Source organism: Benincasa hispida, chromosome 1 (assembly GCF_009727055.1).
Source record: "Benincasa hispida cultivar B227 chromosome 1, ASM972705v1, whole genome shotgun sequence".
Classification (NCBI taxonomy): Eukaryota; Viridiplantae; Streptophyta; class Magnoliopsida; order Cucurbitales; family Cucurbitaceae; genus Benincasa; species Benincasa hispida.
Genome location: NC_052349.1, coordinates 81,424,010 through 81,439,831, shown reverse-complemented (window position 1 = coordinate 81,439,831; position 15,822 = coordinate 81,424,010). Strand labels below are relative to the sequence as shown.

The 15,822-nt window shown below is 36.4% G+C and overlaps 1 protein-coding gene across 1 annotated transcript in view; it reads right to left on the bottom strand.

The window, feature by feature from the left end:
• The window catches only part of LOC120083940 (probable cytosolic oligopeptidase A), a 65,869-nt gene that overhangs the window by 34,206 nt on the left and 15,841 nt on the right, over positions 1-15,822 (bottom strand). The window contains 7 exon segments of the mRNA XM_039039851.1: positions 3,544-3,789; positions 3,860-3,967; positions 10,219-10,340; positions 13,847-13,937; positions 14,007-14,237; positions 14,363-14,506; positions 14,757-14,833. Of these exon segments, the coding sequence (XP_038895779.1) occupies positions 3,544-3,789; positions 3,860-3,967; positions 10,219-10,340; positions 13,847-13,937; positions 14,007-14,237; positions 14,363-14,506; positions 14,757-14,833 (1,019 nt within the window).

The window sequence follows — 15,822 nt, the reverse complement described above, 5'->3', positions numbered from 1 at the left end:
GACAACGGAAACTTGCAAAACAAGGCAGAAGATGATTTAAATTTGGATAAGTGGATGACTCCAAAATAATCTCTAAATTTCCTTCAAAAGAAAGAATGAACTGGAAATTGAAACAGTACAACCAAAACATTTTCACCATCAAATCACTAGTCACCCATCTTTCCACAACTTCTCCAATCGATCAACCTTTAAGAAAGGCGTTATGGAAATCCAAAAGCCCCCAGCGAGTCAACATTGTTGTATGGATAATGTTATTTGGATCTCTTAACTGCTCTAATGTTTTGCAAAAGAAGCTACCCTCCCATTATTTATCTCCAAATAGATGTGCACTGTGTAAAGGAAATTGGGAAGACCTTCAGCACCTTCTTTTCGACTGCTGCTATGCTCAAAATTTCTGGCATTCATTACTCAAATTGTCTGGCATTCATTACTCAAATTGTTTAATATTAGCTGGGTTTTTGGAGGAATTTTCAAAGACAATGTTTTTCAGATTTTGGCGGGACCTAAACTAAAAAACAAACAGCAAATCCTGTGGAATAATGCAGTAAAGGCGTTGCTGGCAGATTTATGGTTTGAAAGAAACTAAAGAGTTTTCCATGACAAGAAACTCCTTCGATTTCCAAATTTGAGGCAGCTCGTTTGAATGCATCCATGTGGAGCTCACTCTCCAAGGCTTTTGCGAACTATTCCAGCCAAGAAATTAGCTTGAACTGGCGCACCTTCCTCTCCCCGGAGTTCTAATGTTGCTGTCTCAGATGGTTTCTCTAGGAATCAGAGCTGTAGCTTCTTCTTTTAGTATTGTATTTTGGAATATCCGTATTTGTCTTAAGTTTCTTGTATTAGTTTTGCGACTTGTTTAAGATCTTATTTTTCTGGGTTGTATTGTACTAAATTAAACTGATCATGTCTACAATCTTTTGTTCTTTGTTGAAAAGGAAATTAGCCTCTTTATTAACAAAGTGAAAAGAGACTAATGCTCAAAGTACAAGAGGGTTATACAAAGAGCAAAAAAGAACCTAAGGATCAGGAGGTGCGCCCGAGCATCTCAACTAGGTTGACACCCTCTTAGCGCCCTCATCATATCCATACAAAACTAATATAACAATAAAAGCAATGGTCAATCAAGGGCCCAAGACAACAAAATAAATACAAAACAAGCGAAAATAGTTGCTAACTGATAGACAATGATATAAATGAAAACTGACAACTAGAACAAATAATACAAAACAAAATTGAGACAAAAAGACAAATTTTGGGAAGTTGAAAGCCTGCAGTTTAAACATAATTCCTATATGGTGAAATCTTCGAAAGTCCTACATAAAGTGCACCAGGATGAAGCATTTCTTCTTGCTAATTCAAACCGATCCATCCAAACTACTTCTTTATAAAAGGAAAACTCTTTGGTTTCTTTCAAACCACAATTCTGCAAGTTTTCCTTAACCATATCAACCCAAATTAACATTATTACTAAAGTTGTCTCCGAACAGCCAAACAATATTAAAGACACGGGAAATTTTCTACCAACATTTTGCTGAATATGAACAATTGAAGAATAAGTGCTGCAAATCTTCACCATCCTTTTTACACAAAGGGCAAATAGAAGGTAAGAAACAAACCAAAGGGAACTTTCTTTGCATGACTGAGGAGCAATTTAGGAGACCAAAAATCATTATCCACACTTGAATATTTACTCTCCTCGGACTTCTACTCTTCCATAAAGCCTTATAACGACATTTGTCCAAAGGGGATGAAGGGGAGAGATGAGTAGAGACTTTACTAAAAAATTACCGAGGCTTCTAAAGACCATGTTCTCGTATCAGAATTTTCCGAAACTCTCTTACCAGAAATTAGAGTTAGCAAATCCTGAAAATCTATTATCCCATCGTCTTTAAGCAACAGACGAAAGACAATTGAGCAAGAAGCCAACATGTGATCCCCCTTACTCCCTATTCTCTCTTAGAGCTTTATTCCTTCTCCTTCCGCTGAGACGGCCCTTTTTTTTTACCGCAACATGAAATCATGAAGCTGGAATAACTCAGAAAGAGAGTGGCGCCTAGCCGTTGAGAGCGTCTGATGAGCTACTATGGTAAGGGGGTGTCAACCTAGTTGAGATGATGATGGTGCTAAGAGGGTGCCAACCTAGTTGAGATGCCCAGGTGCACCTATTGATCCTATGTTTTAGTCCTATTTTGTCGTATCTCTTGTACATTGAACATTAGTCTCATTTCATTATCTTAATGAATAAAGAGACCCATTTCCTTTCAAAAAAAAAACAAGCAAAGCACTCTCAAACCGTTACAGAAAAGTATCTAAAATAGGTACATGTTTCTGATTTCCCATTTCCTTCACAGAAAAGTCGAACCATTTTCTCCCTGAATGCTAAAAAATCTGTTCCATATATAAAAACTCTTCGAATCCATGGGAATAGTGGTAAAAAGTGAAAAACAATTAACAAAAAATTTGCAAGACTTTAGAAGAATGAAGAAATAGTAAAGGCGAATCATCTTTACTATTTCTGCATATTTTTAACATTATTTCTTTTTTTTCAAAAAAAAAAGAAACAAGCCTCTTCATTAAGATAATAAAATGAGAGAAATACAAAGTGAAAGTAATAATACAATGAAGAGACAAAACTATTCTTAACATTATAATATTGCTTACATGTACATAACATACTCAAACTTAATCATGAAAAAAAAAATCTCCAAATTTAATCATGACAAAAAAAATCTCAATAATTAATAATGACAAAGGGAAAAAATCTCAATATTCCATCTAAAAGTAGGGAAAAAACTCTAAATCAAAAGTTGGGGAAAATCTTCTCTAAGTAAACTAGACAATAACTAATTGGGAAAAAACTCTTTAAAAAAATTAGAAAAACAGTTCGAAGATTAAAAAAGGAGAAAAATCTAACTGGAAGTTTGACTCTTGGTGTTGATTGAAGAGGTTTTTACTTTATTCTTTTCGTACCCACCACAAATAGAATTTTCTGGAAATGGATGAAAACTCCCTCACTCCACCAATTGATTATGTTCTCTTAATTTAAATCAATTAAGTGTGCTTTTAAATTAGTCGGTTCCACTTCCTAAAAAAAGTTAATAACTCAAATAATAATATTTTATGTTTTTAAGGTTGTCGGTTCCACTTCCACCCAAGTTTCAATGTTCAAGACACATGCAAGAGCAAAATTAATTGCTTTCGGTAGTGGGGGCACAATTTAACTTTTATCCTTCAAATTTTTTGAGGCTTTAGCCTCTCATACGCCTCATGCATTTGATCAAAGACGTACGCATTTAATGGACAGAGGAGTAAGCCTCTTTTTCTAAAACAGAATCATACGCCTTGAGGCATGAGGATGCCGCCTCGCCTCAAGGTGTACGCCTCTTTCGATTTTTAAAACACTATATGTTTGTACTTTGAGCATTAGTTTCTTTTCATTAATTCAATGGAGGAGGCTTGTGTCTGTTTCAAAAAAAAAGTACACAATGTATGTTAGATTCAATTTATAAAGACATGCAATCTTTAGTAAATCAACAGCTTTACCTCACGAAATGTCATTAAACTAGGTTTTTCTCCAACTGGCGGAGTTTGATTACACACCATATGAGCAACAGGCAACCTTGTTGGGGCACCATCTTGAGCTAACACACAGCTTCGTGAAACAACCTCATCCATCCATGCACCTCCCCTTTTCTCCGATGGACGTGTATATGGATCAAAATAGAAGTAAGCAATGGGACTTCCAGAAGAATTGTTCACACGGTAAAATTTGACATCTTTATCCCAAACCTACAGAGAAGAGGCCAAGTTAGTGGATACAAAACTAGGGTTAATAAAATGAAGTAAATGGAATAAATACCGGAGCAAGACCATCAGCTGGCTGAATATCAATATCAAAAAGCGTCTTTGCAAGACTAAAAAGGCCATCCATAACCTTTGGCAAGGAGAAAAATGGTCGCAGTTCTTCCTGTAAATAAGTTATTTAGAAGAATTGAGGTGTTAACCACTGAACTAAATAGAACATGCAAAATCTTCCGCAAATAAATCTAATAATAACGTGGGTGGGNATATGAGACACTTACGCTAAAACAACAATCCAAATATTCAAATAGTCCATTAATGAAGACAACAGGAAAAGTACTATAATCTAACAGTAAATTAAGTATCAAATTCAACCATTTACTGAAAGAATTCAATGTAGGATGAGCAATAAAACATACTGAATAGAGTACATGTTCTTCCAAACAAACGTATCTTGCAGGGTTTAGCTTTTCTTTCCTTTTTCTTTTTTTTTTCTTTTTTTTTCTTTTTTTTTTTTTTTTTTGAGCTTTGGATGGAAAGAAACCAACATGTTTTTCAGGGGAAAACTCGCTTATGCATCTAATGATTCGATTCAGCTGGCTTGACATTCTCTTGTTATCTTTCCAAATGATTCAAAGGTTTTCCATTCAAGATATTACTTGTAGTTGGGAGAGTTCCATAGATCCTTTTACATCCACAGGTGGAAGGCACGCTAGAATTCAGGCCACTTTATCTAGTATGGCTATCTATTACCTATCTTTGTTTCATTTTCCATCAAGGTTAGCTCACACATCCGGAAAACTTCTAAAGACATTGTTTCGTAAGGTACCAAGAGAATGGTGGCATGCATAACAGTAATTGGAAGATAACTTAACTTCCTCATCTCTTGGGTGCTCTTCGTATTAGTAATCTAGAGAGCAGAAATGAGGTTCTCGCCATATGGATTTGGTGCTTTCCACATCAGGAAAACTCTCTATGGCGCCCACTTTTTGTAGCTAAGTATTATTTTATGGATGCTGATTGCTAACATGGCTTGCTACTTTCTCTGGACAAGATTCTTCTCTTTTTATTATGGAGTCCAGAGATGAGGATATTGTCTTATTTTGTCTTTCGACTTGGATTGATCTTCTTGATGGGAGTTGTCTTCAATTCAAGAGGAAATGGCTCATTAGCTTCTTGGTATTCATCATCAGTATTGGTTGCGGTACTAAAAAATTTTCTCTCTCTAAATTCTCTCCCCAATGTGAGTCTCTCGGGGAGGGTCGCAATAGATAGGAAAGTTTTTGTTCTCCACAAGTAAGGGAAGGGGAGACGAGTGCTCATTGAAGAGTAAGGAGGTACAAAGGTGAGCTGTTTAGAATTGGATCTAGGAACGGTAGCTTGGGTCCAAGATTGTCTGAAATCGATGGTGGAAGCAAGATCTGTATATGGGTTTTGGCAGAGATGGAGGTTAGAGTCGACAATTATTTTCTTCCAAGTTCTTTCGAAAAGGGGGTGCGCTTTGTGGTGGTCTCTCTAGAATCATTCAAAGGTACAATAACATGTGTACTTATTCCAGAAGGGTACAATAAAAAAGGGTGGAGGGCGAGAGAAGGAGAATTCACAAGGCTCTTACATTCCTTGATGTCTGGAATTGTAAAAAGCAAGGAGGAGATCCCGAAGGGGCCCTTGAGTTTTGTGGAAGCTGTGAAAGGAAGATTGGAAACAAGATAGTTTGGTTGAGAAGTCGAAGGTAAAATACAAAAAAAGGCAAGGAGGAGATCTCTTGCTCCAATTGGGTGTTTGACTTTGCTTTTGATGTTTCGACGGTGATCTTGGTGGAAAGAATGAGAACAAAGCTGAACTGAAAGCAGGTTGAGGAGTTTTTGATGAGTCAAGTGGGCTAGAGACTCTCTTTCCGTCCTTCTGCTCCAACTTAGCCGTCTTGAGTGTGTTAGCAAAGAGAGTGCCCCCATGGTTGCTAGCTGCGACTTGGGTCAATTCTCTGAGGATTTTGTGGTGTTGGCTCGGGACTGTAGTTTGGTAGCGAAAGGAAGAAAATTGGCTTTCTCAGGTGGGTGGGTCTCTGTTTCAGAAGTTCCTCCTTTTTTTGAGAACTAAGGACTTCATTTCAGAAGTGGCTAGATGGTGTGAAAGTCTAAAGGATAGTGAAGGATTAGATAATGTCGATTCGTGGGAGGAGATGTGCTTTCGTGCAAAAGGAAATGGAGATGGTTTTATCCCGCTGGTCTGTTAGGTCAATTTTGAAGAAGTCTCCTCTCCGATTAGGTTCACAATGGGCCAGAGAGAGGTGGTTTTAGATGAGGGAGGATCGGAGAGTTCTCCAAAGCCATCGAGTACAACCCGCCTGCCAAGGTCCTTTTCTCAAACTGGCTGTCAGCTACATCAGGGGAAAGGCGGTCACATGAGTACCATTCTAGGGAGTGAAGATGATGGGTTAAAGGGGGGAGAAGGAGATTGATGGCCAGTTGTAATCTGGTAATGGGCCTCAAGCCAAAGCCCAATAGATTAGTGCCAAATTGCGGGGTGGGCCTGCGAGCCCAGTAGGGAAGGAGGGTAGCGTTGGTGGGCTTTCTTCTTGTAATGGGCCTATTTCTAAACCCAACCAGAAGGAGAGCTCAAAAAAGCAACATAAGAAAAGTGTTCTCGTGAAGATTCGGCCCACTTGAAGATATGGTGAAAGGACCCGTTGCAAAGAAAAGGGTAAGGCCCTAAAGAACTTGGTTTACTTGCTTCGAAGTCGGGCTGGGTTGGCGAATCGGGGTGCAACTTAAATCCGATTGAGGTTGAAATGGGTTATGAGCCCTCAGAACCATCCATTGTGAGCTACTCCGACAGGAAAGTCCTCTTCTTTCGTTCCCGAGGGTAGTCTGCCACCGATGGGGGTGTTTTTTGCCGAGAAAAAGGATGGTATTCAGATTATTTGTGGGAATGATAGAAGGGATGCAATTATTGCTTTACCTTCGAGTGAGAAGGACGTAGGGTTGCAAAGTGTCGAAGAAACTAAAGACGGGATCGGGTCGATTCCAAATTTCAACAAGGAGCTTCAATTGGGACTATCCTCGAGGCAATTTGCGCGATCGTTCCAACAGGCTAAAATGGTCGGACCTATTAACCAGGTAAGTATCCCTTAGTATCCCTTCTCTTTCTTTGGGCCTTAATCCTCCTATAGGTGTGCAAGTGTCGGGGGGAAGGGGGGGTCTTCAAGCTTGTCAAAGTAGGTGGCCCAGTTGCCTTTGGCAGTGGGAGAGGTTCTCGAGTTGGCTTTGAGGGGAAGAGAAGGGTGTAATTCATTTCCTCCATCAAGCTATTTTTCTAATTTTTCCAAAAACTTTTTCAAGAGGAATTTCAGGCCAATCAGCTTCACAACCTTCTTGTATAAAATAATTGCAAAAGTATTAACCAAAAGACTAAAAAGAATCATGCCAAGCATAATAGCTCCTACTCAAAGTGTCTTTATTGAGGGGAGACAGATCCTAGACCCATCCTTATAGCAAATGAAGCCGTTGAGGATTATAGATCGAAAATGAAGAAAGGTTGGATTCTCAAACTGGATTTGGAAAAAACCTTTGATAGAGTGGACTGATCCTTCCTAGAAAAGGTGCTTTATGGCAAGAATTTCGACTCAAAATGGATCTCTTGGATAATGGGCTGCATTACCAACCCAAAATTCTCCATCTTCATTAATGGAATGCCTCGCAAGAGGATTATTGCAACAAGAGGAATTAGGCAAGGAGACCCCCTCTCTCCTTTCCTTTTCATCCTTGTGGGTGAAGTGTTAAATGCCCTAATCAATCGGTTACATGAAAAAAGAAGTTATGAAGATTTCTTGGCGGGTAAGGACAAAGTCCATGTCTCAATTCTTCAATTTGCAGATGACACTCTTATTTTTTGCAAATATGACGATGCTATGCTAGAGTCTCTTCGGGTTACCCTTGATCTTTTTTAATGGTGCTCTAGTCAGAAAATTAATTAGGAGAAATCAACTCTTTGTGGCATAAATGTAGACCCAGACATGTTGAAATTGATGGCAGCTAAGTTCAAGTGTAAAGTTGAGCAACTTCCTCTTGTTTATCTCGGTCTTCCATTGGGTGGTTACCCAAAAAAGATGGTTTTCTAGCAGCCAGTTATTGATAAACTTCATGGTAATCTAGACAAATAAACTTGTTCAAAAAAAGATAAACTTCATGGTAATCTAGACAAATGGAGAAGATACAACCTTTCAAGAGGAGGACGGGGGACTCTTTGTAAGTCAGTTCTTTCAAATCTTCCCACTTACTATATGTCTTCCTTCTTGATACCAAGAAAAGTGTTATCCATCTTAGAAAAAATTTTGAGGAATTTCTTTTGGGAAGGCCACAAAGGAGGAAAATTAAACCATTTAGCTAAATGGGAGCAAGTGTCTAAAGCTCATGAAGAAGGCGGCCTTGGTTTGGGAGGTTTGAAAGAGAAAAATCTGGCTCTTTTAGCAAAATGGGGCTGGAGATTTCTGCATGAGACCTCCTCCCTTTGGTGTAGAGTGGTCAAAAGTATTCATGGCAGCAATGGGTTTGGGAGACACACCTCCGGTAAGGCAGGCTGCAGTCTTAGAAGCCCTTGAATCAGCATATCAAGGGCTTGGCAGAAAGTGGAAAATCTGACTGTTTTTGTCTTAGGCAATGGCCTTAAAATTGCTTTTTGGTTGGATGCTTGGCTAGGCAATCCCCCTCTTATGACCAGATTCTCCAGTTTATTCCGCTTGTCTACCCAACCAAACGGCTCTGTGTCGGATCATTGAGATCAAAGTACCAACTCTTGGAGCATTTCGTTTAGAAGATTATTGAAAGATGAAGAGATTACTGAATTTCAAGAGTTGTTAAGCCTAGTATCACATCTAAAAGTGCAAGATCGTCCTGACTCACATGCTTGGTCATTGGAATCCAATGGACTTTTTACAGTAAAATCCTTAGCCAATCACCTTCGCAAAGCCCCTCGAATCGATAATCTCTTAAGTCAAGCTCTTTGGAAGTCCAAAAGTCCGAGGAGAGTAAATATAGTCCTTTGGATAATGATTTTTGGAACTCTAAATTGCTCAAGTGTGCTGCAAAAGAAGCTTGCCTCCCATTACATTTCTCCCAATAGATGTGCTATGTGTAAAAGGGATTGGGAGGATCTCCAACACCTTCTTTTCGATTGCATTTATGCACAAAACTGCTGGTTTTCACCCTTCAATGTCTTTAATTTAAGTTGGACTTTTGGGGCAGCTTTTAGAGATAATGTTCAGCAGCTGTTGATAGGTCCAAATCTCAAGAAATCTCATCAAATTCTGTGGGTCAATGCTGTAAAGGCAGTGTTATCTGAGTTGTGGTTTGAACGGAACCAAAGAGTCTTCCAAGACAAGGAAACTCCATGGTTTTCGAGGTATGAAGCAGCCAAGCTTAAAGCCTCTCTTTGGTGCTCCCTCACAAGCTCCTTCGCAGCCTATTCTAGTCAGGAAATCAGTCGGAATTGGCATGCATTCCTTTCTCCAGCATTCTGAAGCCCCTGCTACAAAGAACTTTTAGCTTTCATGGCTGTTTTTCTTTTTCTTAGTTTTTCCAGGTCTTTTTTTTTTGTTCTCGTTTTTAAGTTTTGTATCCCATTGTATTGCTTTGAAGTTAGAGTATTTCCATTTGCTACTAGTGTTCGGATGTGATGATGGGTGCTAAGGAGGTGTCAACCTAGTTGAGATGTCCTGGTGCTGATGGGTGCTAAGGGGGTGTCAACCTAGTTGAGATGTCCTGGTGCACTTGTTGATCCTTTTGGTTTCCTTGTAATTTGAGCATTAGTCTCACTTCATTTTCTTAATGAATAAAGAGACTTGTTGCCTTTTCAAAAAAAAAAAAAAAAGAGGAATTTAAAGCTTCTTCTCGTGATTCATCCATTGAGCCCAAGTCCACTTTAGATTAATTGCCTTTAGTCCATATTTGATTGTCTTGTGTCTTTTGTTTGTTCGGCATCTCAACTTTGTCTTCATTATTCATATTATGTTCTATATTTTCTCTCTCACTACCTTGTGAAGTTTGTAACTTTGAGCACTAGACTTTTATTTTTTTATTGAAAAGTTCTCTCGCTCCAAACAAAAAGGAATATCAAAAATTAGCTCTACTAAAAGCGGCCAACTAGCAACTCTATCCAAATCCTCTTTGAAATTATAATAGTTATTAATTTGAACCAACAAGAATTCCTTTCTGTGTACTCCACTTCCGAAAAAAATTTGTATTCTCTCTATTTGCACCTTTCTTCATTTTATCAATAGATTTGTTTCCGGACAACATAATACCAATATTTCCATGCAAGTAAAATGACCTTGAAAAATATTAACATCAATTTCAGATGGATTAAATAATAGAATATTGCAGCAGGTTATATAGGAAGAGAGAGAAACAAAGATCCAACCTCATTGATATCAAATTTTGACTCCCGAAGCCTCTCACTCCAAAAGGTGATGTCCCAATGGTTCAAATCATTAGCTTCTGGCGCACCTTGTTTTTTGGCAAAATCCTGAAGATCTTCCACATCTACAGACATCACAAATAAAAGAACCTCAGATTCTTGTGCAGCAGGAACATTCTTCTACGCCAACAATAAGTATCAACACATTGACTATTTATGTTTTATCAAATTGAAAATGAATGTTTTATGAGCGCTAATCTCTTTCCATTTAGTCAATGAGAGTCTCGTTTCCTTTTCTAAGACAAACTATATATGTTTTGTTAGTTTGAAAAAGAACGTTTTTCGATTAGAACCAAGACTTTGAAAAAGATTTTGGGGAAGTTCTTAGTGTTTTTCAGGCTTCAGTAGGAAGGAAAGTTGATAGTAGTTCGAGATTTTCAGCAAGAAGATTCATTTGATATCATTTTCCTCTACTGTTGGAAGGTCTCCGTCTTTACAGTCTAGTTTTCTGCTCTATGTATTTGTATTTAATTTTTTTGTTTTGTGTATTTTGAGCCTTAGCCTCTTTTTATTATCTTAATGAAAAGTTTTATTTCCTTTTCAAAATAACCAAGACTTCCTTTTTTTAGAAAAGGTACCACACTTTTCATTTACGAAGTGAAAAAAGACTAATGTTCCAAGATACAAAATCTAAACAAGTAACAACTAAACCAATGCAAACGTTAATGAGGTAAAGTAGCTCTTATTAATATTTTGCATGGAGAATTGTTTTAACTTTTGGAAAGAGAACACATGAAGACTTTAACCGAGCTAACTAAAAAATGGCATGACTCACATGAGAAGATCCCTAAAAGATCATTGATTTCTTTCCATCCATAGCTCAGAGAGAAGGGCCTCAACAACAATAGTCTATACTATATATTAAAGGGGCTATAAGGGAAAAAAATCTATACCCATTTTGCCTATATTTTTGTTAAATTCCTATGTTACCATTTGTTGACGAGAGGCACTTTTTCAAGTGTAGGTGTCCATTTAAAATTCCATAGAGGTGACCTTTCTAATTTTCATTTACAAAATGTATTAATATATTTCAAAATTAATTTTAGATCGAATAGGTGCAATTGGTGCTAGCAAGATGCAACTCTTTGAGTGTATGTGTTTGATGAGCACCAATTGATGCAATTGATCACAGTTTGATGCCAGTGAACTGTGACTGTTCGAATGGTGGTGGTTACACATAAAACAGACGTTTCTTTCACGTATGTGTAAAATGCGTATAAAAAAGCAAAAAAAAATTGAAGTGTGTGATTATGTTCTTAATTAAAAATAATAATAATAATTTCATATAAATAAAATTTAGAAAAAAGTAAAATATCTTTAAAGAAAATTTTAAAGTGAAGTAGATTAGTATGTTAAAAAAGAAATGGAGACCTAAATTATAAAAATGTGAGTAGATTAATTATAAATCGTGAATTTTTACTTTAAAATTGAAACAAAAATTTCAAAGCATAAGGAAATTTAGATTAATGAACCCCAAAAGAAAGGATTAGTTTTCAATTTTAAATTTTAAATGTATTGTATTGGTCTTATAAAATTGAATATAATTTTAATTTGTTAAATTATACTGTATCAAAACTTTTCTCATAAATTTTATGGAGACTAAAACAAATTTCAAATAGTATTCAGATCTTTAAACAAAAACTAAACACCTTTTAGTTTTTTTAAAAAAAAAAAAAAAAAAACAAACAAACAAACATAAATAAGGTTTTTCATTGATGAAATGAAAAAGAGATGAATGCTTGTTATGAGAAGAATAAGCAACATAAAGCAAATACAACCAAATATAGCCCATAGTTGGACTAGTCCAGAAAAGTAAACAAATACAATCAAATATAACCCATAGCGGAGAATCTTTGTCTTCCTATCTATTCTTAAATTTTTCATAAAATTTTATCTTGTCATTCTTCAAATAGTTACTAAAAATATATATATATGATAAGCCCATTTTTTAACCAAAGATAAAATATATATATATATAAACATAAAAAACTAAAGTTAGAAATCCTAAATGTTTCATCTCCTATAATTGTTTATTAACTTGACATTTTATGTTTCAATAATTAAAACTTCTATCATGCTTCAATTATCATTTGGTCTTCCCAAACGACCCTCTCATCGTTTTAAGCATGCTCCTTATCGGTCATCCGTTCAAAGATCAAAGAGCAATATTCTGGACCTTTATCAAAGCTTTCTTGACTTAGCGAAATCATCATATCTTTGAAGACAAAGTGACAGATTTCTTTTTTTCTTTTAAATGAAAATGAGCCTCTTCATTAATAAAGTGAAATGAGACTAATGCTCAAGGTACAAGAGGGATGTACAAAGAGCAAGAGAACCTACGGATCAGGAGACGCACCCAGACATCTCAACTAGGTTGACACCCCCTTAGTGCCCTCATCATATCCATACAAACTATCATAGCGATAAAACAAAGGCCAACGGAGGGCTCAAACCAATCCAAAAGAAAATAGAAACAAGCAAAGTGACAGATTTCATTCACTTATTTGATCATCTTTTGTACACATCTCTCACTTGGTGTAAATTCACCCCCCTTTTTTGTGATTACAACCTTACATCTCTTATTACAATGGAATAGCATCATATAATCTCACACGGCAATTTTGCGCTTTTGATTTCATATTATCAATGAAATTTTTGAATGATGTTTCATATAAAAAAAAAAAAAATTGACATGTTATGTTGCTTTAATGGGGTGCATTTAGTATTGTCTGTTAAATCTATATATCCTAAAAAAAAGAATAATAATAAATAGTGTATCCCCAGCGTGTATGTGTCCTATTTTTTTTCTAAAATTGGTTCATCTCGTGTCCATGTCTCGTGTCCGTGTTTGTAATTCATAGGTCTCAACCGTTATGGTCAAATGCGATTGAAGCTATTCTTGCTTAAATTTGGTTGGAAAGAAATCAACGTATCTTTCAAGATCAATCCCTTTCGTGGATCAATCATTATGAAGTTGCATGGATTAAAGCTTCATTTTGGTATTCTCTTTCCAAGCTTTTTGCTGATTTTTCTGTTCAAGATTTATGTTTAAATTGAAGTGATTTTATTTTTCCAGCATAGTATTTGGTTTCGTTGTTGTTTAGTCTATGCTTGATTAGGATTATGATTAATTTCTTTGGATAATTAGGATTAGGATTATAATTGAGATCAATTTACTTTTAATTAGAATTAGGATTATTCACCTTCTATTATGATTTTGTTGTATCCCTTCTGGGTTTCTTGTATTTTTCTTAGCATTAGTCTATTTTCATCCTATCAATGAAAGGTAATTGTTTCCTTTCAAAAAAAAAAATAATAAATACAAGAATTAAAATTAGTTTATTTTCAATTCTCTATAAATAGAGAAATTATCCTTTTGTATGGATCCCCATCCTAATTAATCGAGGAAACTAATCTTAATCGTAATTAACCAAGAAAACTTATCATAATCCTAATCAAACAATGATTTTTGACCAAGATTCCTTCATTACTCTAATCCTACTGCATCAAAAATATAATCCATAAGAAAAACACGGGTAGGAGTATGGGAGGAAAAAAAAAAAAGACATACCTTGAACTGCAGGATTCCAGGAAGCACTACGAAGCTTTTCTAGAAGCTCTTCCGCTTTCTCGACAGTAGCCATTTTGGTCTCCATGCTAACCTAACAAAGCACAACTCGTCTAAGGAGAAATAAGTTGGGAAAAAAACAATATATACATATATAACATACCTCGGCATAGTTATTGAAATTGAGAATCTTAGCCTTCTCCAGCCTAAGCTTCAAAATTTGGTCAATTATTGATGTATTGTCCATTTCTCCACTAGAGGCTCGAGTTATATAAGCATAGTAAACTTCCTTCCGCAAGGATCGATTTTTAGCATGTTGCATGACAGAAAGATAACATGGAGCATCTAAAGTAATTATCCATGGACCATGTTCTGCAGTAGCATTTTCGTGACCCTGATGCCAATAAAGATGTCAAAGATTTACTTGACAAGATTCAAAAATCAAAGATGCTATAAAACTCAATAGCTTAACCATTATTAAGATAATTGAATCAAAGCACATCACTGGCTGTGAAATACCTTGGAAACTGCTGTTTGAGCTGCCATTCCCAGAGCAGTAGAAGGCAGTCCATCAACTTCATGCTTATCAACAATCAACTTCTCAAACTTCTTTGTTGCATCCAAAACATTTTCATCAAATTTATGAGATAACCTTTCCAGCTCCTGTATTTCAAAACAATTAAAAATCTAGTAAAAGCCAAAACAAAGTTGCGATTGATACTTCAACCACATCCAATATACAGAGATGATTATTATGGCAGCTTCCACTCTTCCTTTGGATAGGGGACAGAAAACGCCATATATGTGGAGAATTAAGGTGTGAAAAACAAGCTGTCTGACTTCAAGGTGTGAAAAAAAAAATCGTTTCCAGCTTGTGCATCATTACTCTTAACAACTTGGAGTGAATGCTCACCTGCTGAATTTTGTTGAAATCATCCCTTTTATCACCTTCAAGAGTAACACCATGAAGAAGAGCCTCTTTTATTTGAGCTGCTCGAGGTCAAGTCCGGGAAAGTGTTAAAAAGTAATAATAATATACATGACTTTGCTGACTCGTGTAGAAGTGTCATAATTTTTTTACGAGAAACCAAACTTCCATGGCGAAACATGAAAGAATATATTTGAAACATACAAAGCAAAACAACCAAAGAAAGGGTTTCTAATAAAAAAACAATCAAACCTAGCTATAATTATAAGACGAAAACTTTTTTTTGTCTCGAATCACCACTTGCCATCTTCTACCTGTTTTCTTTTCTTCTCTCTCTCTTTGGGAGTATTCATTATCAAGATGAAAGAGGGGTCCCCACACCAACAATTATTTTTTTTTTTTCTAAAACGAAACGAGCCTCTTCATTAAGGTAATGAAATGAGACAATACAAAGTGAGTGAAACAGTACAATGAAGAGACAAAACTGAATCCTAAGGATCATCAAGTGCACAAGGACATCTCAACTAGATTGAAACCTCCGTAGCACTCTCATCATATCCGTTACAAGCAAAACCATCCAAAAATTGGGTATCAAGATAAGATAGGATCCGTTACAAGCAATAAAAACCAGTGTTTTCAAGGCGCAGCCAAGCGCTCGCCTAAGGCAAGAGGTGCTGCGATGTGAGGCTCTTGCACCTCTATTACAACCTTCTTTTTTGATGTCAAAGACCAGAAGCTATGCGAAAGGGCGACCAAGTTCGAATAGGCGCTCACCTTGAAGGCGCCTCACGACGCCTTTTTGCGCCTTGGTTGTTGACGAAGGCGTGCGCCCGGCGAACTGTTTTTTTTATATAATTTTTATTAAATATGCTAGATACCCAAGAAATTTAATCGACCAAGCCCATAAGAAAAAGTCCAGGTGAAGATTTCCCATGCAAAGGATATTTGATTCGATATTATTAGCCATTAAATTTGGCATCTTCTTTCGTCTTCTTTCATTTCCTTCCATTTCTTCAACTTCTTGTATGGCATCTTCTTCTGCAACCAATCG